Below are 12,053 nucleotides of genomic sequence, written 5' to 3'. Positions count from 1 at the left end.
TGTTGGCATGTGTGTGTTGCATCTGATGGGGTCTATTTTGAAGGCGACAAAATAAATGTTGATCATTAACCATGTATTTTTGGTAGACTATCAAGTAAGAGTCATTTCAGTGAAAATATTGGAAAATTTCGCGGCACCTCTGTAAGCCAGTCACGGCACCCCAGGGAACACTGATTTAGCACATTCATGGCTTTGGCATTGTTGAGATGATATTATACACACAATGAGAAATTAGTCCTCTCCCCCTTTAAAGAAAACATAAAAATTACAGAGCATGACTACCCCCTCAGGGATATGCAGCAACATTTAACACCACTTCCTCTATCACATCACCAAAAATATAGCAGATGGAACATAACCTGTTTGAACATCTGCTTGAAGACCCAGAGCAGAGGATGATAATCTTTGGAGCGGAAGACCTTCGTGATGAACCACCCTCCAGGCTTCAGGAACTTAGTGGCCACCTTCAGAGCACTTAACGTGAGACAAGCCTGTTGATATGCATCAAAAAGCCAATTTGTGCCTTTTAAAAAGAAACAAAGAATTATTATTCATGCATTTATCAATGTGTCAATTTAAATGGTAAGACTAAAGCAATACAGAGTATTTACTTCCACTCAACCATACACACAAAATTATGCATTCATACATTAAAATATATTGTATATTCATTCCTCACATGCCAAGGAGAACACATACACTAGTTATGGGCTAAAGGAAATTTCAACTGCATAATAACCTCAAATAATTTAAGTAACACATTTTACATAATATTAACCAATACACACACACCGTAAATGTAAATGCTGGCCCAAGTGGCAGAGTGGTTAGTACATCGCGCTACGACACCAGGGGTCCACGTTCGAATCCCAGCCTGGGCATGGATGTTTGCGAGGGTCAATTCATCAATTTTAATCATATCATCACTCATACCCATCTTCGCAAATTGGCCAAAAGTGGCTCAAGAAGCGAAGTAAAATAAAGCAAATCAATTAATCAACCATAACTGTAAACAGTGTTTCCACATTGGAAAGTGATAAAAATTATTCCTTAGGAATTAATCATGTAATTCCTTTATCTTCTGATGATACAAAGTGCGTGAAATATTGGAAATGAAGTGCTTCAAAATTTCTGCCCAGGATACATTGATATTACGTGATTACAGATGACTGTAATTTTATGTGCATAGGCTCCACCTTTTTGAGACAGTAAAAACCAGAAAGAAAAATAACTCTTCTGGAATTTCACTCAAGGCTGAAAGTAGGCTGAATACTGAGACCAGATCCTCCACTCGAGAATGGAAATGGCAACTGAAAATTGAACAACACCCATTTCCATTTCAGTGGAAGTGGAAAGCCATAATAGTACAGCAGAAGGCGATGGCCAAGAGACTGAGGTGGATAAAAAAAAATGTAGTTTGTAGCAGTGGTACGTTCCTACAACCCTGCAAAAGTCTCGTTGAAAACAGGCTGATACTTCTTGTGTAAAAAAATTATAATGTATAAGAGTTGCCAGCTTAGTGAAACAATTTCCGGGATTTCAACAGTAACAATGGATATATTGTTTTGTAATTCGAGTATATTTTACCTTTACATGTATACTAATGAACAAAAAAGACAGAATTGAAATACTGTGTAGATTTCAAGAAATGGCACGTTAATTGTTGCCATGTGGTGCTAAAGGTTAATATACGTCTGTCACCCTACCATATAGATTTCTTTCAGTGAAATCAGTGATAGTTATTGTACAAATTTGTTCCTCACCTGACCCATTTGAAATGGAATGCATGACCAATGAAAACAAAATACATGAAACCTTAGACTACAGGGCTTAGAAGTCCATACCGCAATTACACAATAATGTGAAAATGCTTTCACCTACCAACATTGGGAGCACCGTCGTTTAGGACAACATCAGCTTTCCATGTCTGTAGCTCCTTCTGCAGTAATGCAACACATTTACTGGTTGTTATGTCTGCCTGGAAACTCAAACAACCAGATATTGCTGGTATAGGAAACAAATCCACACCTAAAAAGAAGAAAATATTTGATATTTGCACATTACACATATTCAGATACAACACAAATATGACGACTACACCGCAATTTAAATCAAGATTTTAAAAAAAGAATCCGAGATTCAAATAACACTAAAATAATTTATAGAATAATGTACACAAGTAATTTTTAGATATCAGAATCACTGTTGGTGAAACAATATATATATCTCATATTCATTCAAAGGAAAAGCATGGGATTAAAATATATGTGCTGACGGGGGAAGCTCATTCTAAAGAAAAATGTAATATGTAAATTGTACACACAAAAAATTTCTATTGCTTGAAAACTCAGTAATTTCCATAGGCAAAAATAGCAAATATTTTGTGTAGAATAACAAACAAAATACGAACCATGTTAACTCTTTCGCTGCGGGAAGCGACTTGAGTCGCTTTGGTTCAATATGCGTAACTTACGGAAAGCGACTGGAGTCGATTTGAAATATTCTCGTCGCTGCTGGTGTCGAGTGAAGTCGCCCCCGTAAGGAAAGCATTACTGGATGATGCTGCCATCTAGCGGCTTTCGTTTCAATTAGTTTTCAAGGACAAATCGTGCTTCTTTTCTGACCAAATGAACTTCGTGTACCACCGTGCGAATGTAAACAAGAATGGCAGCGCGTAAGGTTTTGAAACTCTCAGATCACAGAGACGTGACAGAGCTTTTGGACGTTATTTCGGACTGTGAATTTAGTGGATCAGATGTAATTAGTGCTGGAGAAGATGGAGGAAGTGACTGTGTTGACGATGAGTTAGTGAGTGGCACAGATTCGTGTTCAGAATGTGAAAGTGATTCTGTAAATGGTGGTGTTCATAGTTGGTCGATGATGGATGGTAGTACCCGCTCAAAAATTCTCACCTTATGTGATGGTGATTCTTTCGACTTGCAGGTTAGTGGTGATCTTACCAATTTTGAAACTCCATACAAATCATTCCAGCAGTTTATGCCAGACCACTTATTTGATATTGTTGCAAATGAAACAAATCGCTATGCAAATCAATTCCTGGACAAGACGTATGACTTTCCTCCTCGTTCAAGATATCATTCTTGGCATGGGTGCTCTGCAGATGACATTCGGGCCATGGTTGCCATCGACATTAGCATGGGACTTTGTAAAAAACCAACACTAAGCATGTACTTTGCTCAAAAAGATGGGCTTTGTGCTACACCAAACTTCTAATCAGTTATGCCACAAGATGATTATTGTTTACTAAGATCATTTATCCACTTCAATAATAACGACAATCTAATACCAAAGGGGACTCCTGGATATGACCCTTTGTTCAAAGTGAGGCCCATAATAGATGAATTGGAAAACATTTACTTACATAATGTACAACCAGGGAAGTGTTTGTCGGTAGATGAATCTATGCTGAAATTTACAGGAAGACTGTGGTTCAAACAATACCTTCCTTCAAAGCCTTCTACCAAGTGGGGAGTGAAATTATGGTCTCTGTGTGATAGTAAAACTGGTTATCTTTGCCGGTTTGATACATATGTTGGGAAACAATACGATGATAATGGTGCTGGAGGAAGTTTAGGGGAGAGGGTTGTAAAACACTTGCTTGAAGGTTTTGAAGACAGTGGTAGAATAGTGTATGTAGACAATTTTTTTTCAAGCCCTTCACTTTTTGAACATTTATCCTTGGTAGGAATTGGTGCATGTGGAACAGTGAGATCTAACAGAAAAGGACTACCCCTTGAAATGAGGAATATGAAAATGAAGAAAGGTGACAGCCCTAAATTTTGGTACAGTAGTTCACAAAAAATGTTGGCTTGTGCCTGGCAAGATACAGGTCGTGTAAATATGCTTTCTACGGTTCACACTTCTGAATGTCAACCAGTTAGGAAAAGAACCAAGAAATCACCTACAGGATATGAAACTGTCATGAAACCACAGCTGGTTGTCAATTATAATCATTGCATGAATGGAGTGGACAAATTTGACCAGTTATGCACCAATTACAGTTACTCTCACAAAAAAAGTAAATGGTATCAAGTTTTATGGTACTTTTTTATTGAGGTGGCTCTGGTAAATGGAAGAATTACGTTCAATCATGCTAACAAGAAGAATATGACAGCAAGTGAATACAGGCATGCAGTTGTAGATGGACTTTTGCAGAACTATTCCCGTCCAGCTCCAAAAAAAGTGGGTCGTAGATTGTCTGATGTCATTCCTACAGCAAGACTGACTGAGAGACATTTCATTGAAATGCAGGCTGATAAAAAGCACAAGCCTAACTGTGTAGTTTGCTCAAGTTTGCCAGTGCAGTGTGTGAAAAAAGGGAAGGGGACATGCAAGAGGAAACAAACCATATACTGTTGCAAGAACTGCCCAGGAAATGTCCCTTTGTGTCATTTTCCTTGTTTTGAGATCTACCACACAAAAAAGAACTTCAAAGCTACCTGTCAGTGCTAGATTGTAACATAAGCATAATTTTTTCATTAAAATCTACCTTAAAGTGTACTTATATAGAAAACTGATTTACTTTTGTAGAAGTAGTATACGTAGTAGGGTTTTAGAATAATTATTTACAATTTTTTAAAATTTTGAAAAATCCTCAAAAAAACTACGCAGCGAAGGCCACATTCGCTTGAAAAACTCCGCAGCGAAAGAGTTAAACTGTAAATAATCATTAACTTCTAAATAAACATGGCAGCTGATAATATCATTAAATAAAAATTGCCAAATTCAGCTACAAAGACAGTAAATAAAATAGTTTATTCAAAATGTTTTATTTTTACTGGAAGAAAAGTTACTGAAATTATTATATAGTTTGATTAACGCACTCAACAAACTTTTCCAAAGTAGTTTCATATATACCATATCACAAACAGAAAAGTTTATATTTACAAATATATTTTCATTTGCTTTAATCACACTGTTCAAACATTTTACACGGAATGTCTACAAGGAAGCACTTTCACATTTAAAAAAAAAAAGTTTATAAGTACTGTGCCAAAAAATATAGAAGCAAATCTTATGTGTTAACCTTGACCCATTTCAACAAAGTGAAGGGGTTTTAATGTGTTTAGTGTCTGAAAGTTTTTTACGGGTATTTTTAGTAGTTGGAGATTTTAAGGAAAGGAATAGATCACGAAGTTTTACGTGTACGGGGCCAGTTGATATGGAATCAACTTTATATCCATTTTTATGCAGTTTTACCTATTTCCTCTATCCTTGTCTTAATTGACGTGGCTTTGTCGTGATCATACTGGCCTACAATGAGAACCTGAAGAAGGGAACAGTTGGATCCCGAAACGTCGTTCTTTCATAAAACAGATACTCACGAAACTTAAGTATTTTATGATATATTTTTATATATAGGGTCATTCCATGCCAAACCATCCAATGGTGGTTGCATTACCATTTTAGAAAAAAATCATTTTTAGTACATAGGTTTGTACATGTTTCTAGATATCAAAACCAATGTTCAAAAAAAAATATTGTCTTTAGTTCTCGTGGGGCAGCCATTTTTCCAACATGGCGCATGGCTTTTTTTGCTCATGTAGCAGTATATAGATACATTAATATCTCAAAAACCATTAAAGCTAGAGACCTGAAACAAAATTCATTTTGTAACTAATGAAGTATACTTCCTATGATATTCAGGTATGTTTTGCTTGAAATTGCATTGTAAGTACGAAAATTATGGTGGAAAATGGGGTAACAATAGTTAAAAAATTGCATTTTTAAGCCCGATTTTTTAATGAAGGGGTTTAGTCTAAGGCTTGATTTTTTTTTCATGTGTAGACCTACCTGAAGGGTGTCTGCAAATAAAATATCAGTGCTTAGAAATGCACCCCTTTTTTACAGCATGGGCTCAAACATGGCCGTTCATTGAATTTTGACAGTTTTCGGGGATAAATATCTCAGATGGGTCCCCTTTAAAAATTCTGAAATTTGGCACATAGGAAGCCCTTCATGAACCTAACTCACAGTAAAAATCTCAACTTTTAGATTCAACTCGTTTTGGTCAATATGAGGTAACATATGTCACCTAATTTCTGACGTTGCAAAGTGAGGTTAAACTACATTCCATACTTAGAATAATGAAGTATTTTCTTTTTCTTTTTTAAATTTGGGTTAAATAAAGGCTCAGAAAATATAGTAACATAAGGTTTTAATACTTGACTTACCAGAAATTGAAATTGCAAGGTAAGACAATTGAAAATCTGTGAGATTTCATTGCAAAAGGTTTGATTTATTAGGTACCCACGACCAGTTGGTATTGCCAGCTCCAAAACTGAACTTCCCCCATATTTTTATCAATGTAGCAGTACGTGCAGCTTAAGATAGGCAGTGGCATGCCTAGGAATTTCGAAAGGGAGGGGAGGGGGGTTACATATACTTTTTTAGTATACAGCCCTATTTTTGCCACATTATCCTGCCTTTGACGTAATTGTTTATGGAATACTAGGCCAAAGGTATTGGGTTATGACCCCCCCCCAACCCCTCTTTGGCCACTCCACTGAAAGTAGGCTATTTATTTTGGAGTGTCAAAGCTGGTAGAATATATCATCTTTTGTTTCCTTTATCTTCAACTTTTTTTCTTCCAAGAAAAGACATTCGTTGAAATAGATGTGAGTCATGCACAGCAAAAGATTCAGAAACATGTTCTGATAGGATATGAGGCAAGCCTGGAATTGATCTGTGCTGTCATTCTTCCTTTGCCTAATGTGCTGCGAGTAGTGACTTGTGAATGTTCGTTATCTGTGACAGGAAATGGAGTGTTCTGTAATATTTTTAACTGGAGAGGACTGTCATAAATACCCTTTTGGTAAGGTTCCCAAAGACCTAACTAATCTTAAAAAAAGTCAGTGAAAATGATAACACTTCTTAGGTCAAGACTACAGGTGTATGGCTTAGAGACAATATGCAAATACCATTAAATAGAGCTTTTTATATGGTAAAGTATGTTGTGATCTTCAGAAGTACCTCTTAAAGAAAATGTTAAGTAAGGTAAGGTAAAAAAAAGTGTCAAGAAAGCCTTATACCAGTTAAATCAATATGCCTGATATGTGTGAGTAGAAGTTTCATATGTGGAGAAAGTGACTCACTTAAATGCCAGAATGCATTTTCAAGCAAAACATACCTGAATATCATAGGAAGTATACTTCATTAGCTACAAAATGAATTTTGTTTCAGGTCTCTAGCTTTCATGGTTTTTGAGATATTAATGTTTCTGTATACTGCTACATGAGCAAAAAAAGCCATGCGCCATGTTGGAAAAATGGCTGCCCCAGGAGAACTAAATACAATATTTTTTTTTGAACATTGGTTTTGATATCTAGAAACATGTACAAACCTATGTACTAAAAATGATGTTTTTCTAAAATGGTCATGCAACCATTTTTTAAAAAATTGGTTGATTTGACATGGAATGACCCTATATATACAGCATGTTTCAAAAAGAATATATGTATTACAAAGTATTATTTTGTCCAAACTATCGATCGCTGCACCCCGGCTCGGCTATTAGAGAAACGAATACATAGTCTAGTTTATATAATAGCCGCTAGATGTCAGTTGTGTTCTGTTTTGCTTGGTAACCGTCAGTTGTTTGAAATGGCTACTCCGCAGCAGAAATCATTTTGTGTTCTCGAGTTTGCGAAGTGCAATTCCGTGATTACAGTGCAAAGACGTTTCAGGTTGAGGTACCAAATTGATCCTCCGAATGGGTGGAACATTCGCAGATGGTATCGACAGTTTGTAGATACAGGATGCGTATGTAAAGGAAAGAGTCCTGGCCGCCCTCGTGTTCCTGAAGAAAATGTTGCACGAATTCAAACTGCTTTCCAACGTAGCCCTTCAAAATCAACTCGTCGTGCCAGTCGGGAGTTACAACTTCCTACAACAACAATTTGGCGTGTTTGGAGACGTCGGCTTGAGAAGTTCGTAAGTATGTGTGTCAAGTTTCATCTTCGTATGTCTTAAAGTTTAATAAATATATGCATGCGAAATACGCATATTCTTTTTTAAACACGCTGTACTTTAAATATACATAACGTGAGTAAGTCACACACACCTTGAAAATGAGTTTGACAAATAAAAAAAAAAATCAATTTAAATAAAAATCAGGATTTCTATCCACCCTGGTAAGTAAACCAAAACTTTATTCTTTACACCGCTCCAGAATGTTTTAAAGGCAAAAAAGGTATCTCCCATTTTGGTAGGCATAAGATATGAACTAACCAATGACTATGCTCGATACTGGCATATTTTGCTTTGCAACTTGCATCCATCCTCCTGGTGCAGCACACAAATCTATGAGCACACGGGATTTCTGAAGGAAGGAAAACTTCCTGTTGAGTTGTATTAATTTGAAAGCAGCTCGAGATCTATATCCTGGAAAGAGAAAAAAAATGCACTCAGTATTCCAATCTCAAAAACAAGTTTGCAAAAATGACAGCAACAACCAGTTTTTCAGTCTTATTTCTGAACTGGTGTCCTGGACATGTGCAGTGTTTAAGTGGGCAATTTATATAAACTCTGATGAATAAGTAAATAAAAACAGTACCGAATTACTTTGAATGGTTCTCCTGTAGTAACCTTTTCCTAGCATGCAAGTTGATCAACAAAAATATATGTATAGTTTCAACAATGTTGATTTCAAAAATGCTTCTGTGCAATATGTTTCATTTTATAGTTGCAAATAGTTCAAACATTAAATATACATCACCTGACATGTAATCAGTTTCAAATTACCTTATGACTTAGGAAAACAATAACATGTAAGCTACCTTTAAAGACCTCAAATAAAAAGTTTCTATCAACAATGTTGATTTCAAAAATGCTTCTGTGCAATATGTTTCATTTTATAGTTGCAAATAGTTCAAACATTAAATATACATCACCTGACATGTAATCAGTTTCAAATTACCTTATGACTTAGGAAAACAATTAATAACATGTAAGCTACCTTTAAAGACCTCAAATAAAAAGTTTCTATCAGATTAAATGACTTATAAGCCAAAGGGGAAAAAAAGAAGTAAATAAAACAAGCAAAAGATAAGAGCAACTAATTTCTGTGAAAAAATATACTAAACATAGCATACAATTAAGCAAAACAAACCAAAAATATTTTGAATATCTACATCACCATAGAATATAATCATTCTATTTTTTTTATTACTACATATTGCTATGTACCTATGTACTTACACTTGCTACTTCTTATTTTTTAAAAAGTTGCCTTTCAATCTGAAAACATAATTTGAAATGTGAGGCCTTTGAAAAAAAACAAACAGCAGGCAGAAAGAGCAGGGAGCACCAACATGGATTAAGAATTGCAAGTCCTTCATAGTTTCTGCACAAATTACCATTACACCAAAAAAGTTCTCGACAGTAAATCTTGAACCTGTTTACGAAGCACCATTGTCAGGCATTTATCTGCTATGAATATTAATCTGTATAAAATCAGTTTCGCAATGTGAGTTTACAGTTGTAATAGCTTTTAAAAACAGCTGCAAAGAGCTTCAAAATAAGACCACGATCATATTTGTAAGACTATCTAATACTCAGGAAAAAATGTTTCATAAAATTGACAACACTGATTTTTGGCCAATTCCAAAATCCTGAAAATTAAGAATTGTGTTTAAAACTTTTCAACCTGCACTGTACTTAAATGTCATCACGATTAGACTACACATTTTTTTTTTTCAGAGAGAGCAGTCATTTGGAAAACACCAAGCAAATAATAAATTCAAGGCATACTCGAAAAAATTTGGTTACCATAAATTAATACAGAATTGAATAACCGATAACTTGATATAACTCAATCTTTATGAGCAGTACTCAAAAAATCTTCTTCACAGCTAGGCGCCAGCTCTGAAAATCAGGTGCTAGGAAACCACCTAGCAATTGTGCATACTATAAGAAGCTGAGCTAGCCCCTGTGGCATAGTGGTTAGCACATCATGCTACAATGCCAGGGTCCCAGGTTCGAATCAGCTTGCGTCAGTGTGCATTTACTTTCGTGCAGGAGATTAGTACATTTTCTTCTGCATGCCATGGAGTTGGAAAAATACTGCAAGGTGTTCTCCTATGGGTACTACTTTCGTATAGGTGAGACACCTATAAATAATTTATTTTGCACTTTTTTACATTGCTAACGTACTATTCTGCATTGCTGAACATTTCTTTAGGTGAAATAATGAATTTCTAACGAAAATAATGTATATTTCTTACATTAACGAGTACCTACTGTTCTTTCTTATTTCCACACACAATATGGCGATAGCGTACCCGTTCATCGTGCCAGTGTCTTGTCGATTTGGAGTGTACATGCAGTGTTGCAACCTTGTTCACCGAAAAATACCTACTTTCGTGCCTGGATTTGAAATTATGCTAATACCTCGCAAACCATTGACGTTAGCCCCAAAAATTCACGACAGCCCCACGAACCATCATGGGGACGAGGTATGCCTACGAGATTAGGTTTGGTTCCATTAGCACTCATTTCGTTCAATTTAGCATATACGGACAACATCGGTTTTTCTCGATGAAAGAAAATGCACGGAATTCTTTTGAATTTTAACTTTCCACGTCCCTGGACTCTCTTCATGCATGATGTACATCTCGTCCAATGTGCAGTCTGCATGCACTTCCACATTTTATGCATTCCACTTCTTTCTTCAAGATTCAGTGTTGAATTACAAATTCCACGGCATCTTCCACACCTAGCAACAACTTCACTATGCATCCTCGACACGTCATTTTATATCGAAAACACGGTGTGGTTTGAAACACTGACTACGGGGTTTATGTCATCTAACACACGTAACATTGTGCTCTTGTGCAGAAAGCAAATGGCGGCAGCAGCAATAGCATGTCAGAGAGAGATTTTCGCAGAAAAACACATGAATTCGCATTAAAACTGATCAAAACTAGATTCCCGAACTTCAACAACGCTAAAGAAAATTATTTGCGTCAGTACTTTCTTCTGTAAAAAGTAAGAAATCCATCTCCGCTATATGAAAGTGTTACCCTGATATGAACTGGTGCTGCTAATATGTTACATGACATAAGTATGAAGGAGTATTACGTTCCTAAATGATTTCTTCGTTAGGTCAGGCAGGACAGGTTTAGGGCTATTGCCATTAAAATTACTTCTGTAAATACTTACCAACACCTGATCATGTAAATTATAGTCTTTAGCACTTGCTGCTATTCTCATTAACTGGTGACAGTAGTAGTAGACAGGGGTGCATTTACCAGTTAAGTTCAGCAACACTGCCAATTAATAGTATAACAAAATAAGATAAAATACAATGTTATGGTATGATTCAGGTAGTTACTTTTGCTGGTGAAAATAGCCACAAATGCTGTTCTGAGCACCTGGTGAAAATAACCTTACATGCTATTTTCACCACCTGGTTGGGTCAGCAAAGTTGAGTCACAACATTACCATGCTCTCTCGTTACATTGCTCGCTATCAGAAACACGTAAACTCAATTAAGCGTATCTTCTCCTTTGATACACTTTAGACGTTCACTTTCTTTTCAATTTACCTGTTTCCTTTGCCAGTCGATAATATCGGTCATTTCGCAGTTGTGTTATCTTTGCTCTATTCTTGTGCCCCATTTTTCGTATTTAAATAGTAATTTAAATCACGACAAGGGCAAAATTTTCAAACTAAAATATCTTCTCAATTGTTTCCCACAAATGCACATTAAAAAATAATAATTCCTTTTAACTTAATGTATGTATTCTCAGTAGACACATGTTTCTTCGTTCCTACACGCGCAACATCCACAGATTACTACTACTTCATACTACTTCTTCTTTGACGCTGTCAAACACAGTGTATAATTCTTAGGTTCGGACCATAGAGATCGGACCTTCGGACATCATTCCTGAACATATTCTTTTGTGTATTGTTTGTTGATTTGGTTTAGTTTACTTCGCTTTTCTGCCACTTTTGGTTAATCACAAAGATGAGGATGAATGATGATGTGTGAAATTATAAAGGGATGCTCATCACAAGGAAAAGGAACA

At 36.0% G+C, this 12,053-nt stretch overlaps 1 protein-coding gene across 1 annotated transcript in view; it reads right to left on the bottom strand.

Moving 5' to 3' along the window:
- Positions 1-11,802, bottom strand: part of LOC145990011 (pre-rRNA 2'-O-ribose RNA methyltransferase FTSJ3) — a 57,985-nt gene extending 46,183 nt beyond the window's left edge. Inside the window, exons 1-4 of the mRNA XM_083125604.1 lie at positions 11,567-11,802; positions 8,251-8,403; positions 1,882-2,028; positions 360-523 (exon numbers count right to left, since the gene is read on the bottom strand). Of these exons, the coding sequence (XP_082981730.1) occupies positions 360-523; positions 1,882-2,028; positions 8,251-8,403; positions 11,567-11,639 (537 nt within the window). The 5' untranslated portion in view covers positions 11,640-11,802. The remainder of the gene's footprint in view (positions 1-359; positions 524-1,881; positions 2,029-8,250; positions 8,404-11,566) is intronic.
- Positions 11,803-12,053: the final 251 nt, after the last annotated feature.

The sequence above is a fragment of the Lepisma saccharinum genome, chromosome 7, assembly GCF_977018435.1.
Source record: "Lepisma saccharinum chromosome 7, izLepSacc3.1, whole genome shotgun sequence".
Classification (NCBI taxonomy): Eukaryota; Metazoa; Arthropoda; class Insecta; order Zygentoma; family Lepismatidae; genus Lepisma; species Lepisma saccharinum.
The sequence above is the reverse complement of the archived record's forward strand: the minus strand, read 5'-3'. Positions and strand labels throughout refer to the sequence as shown.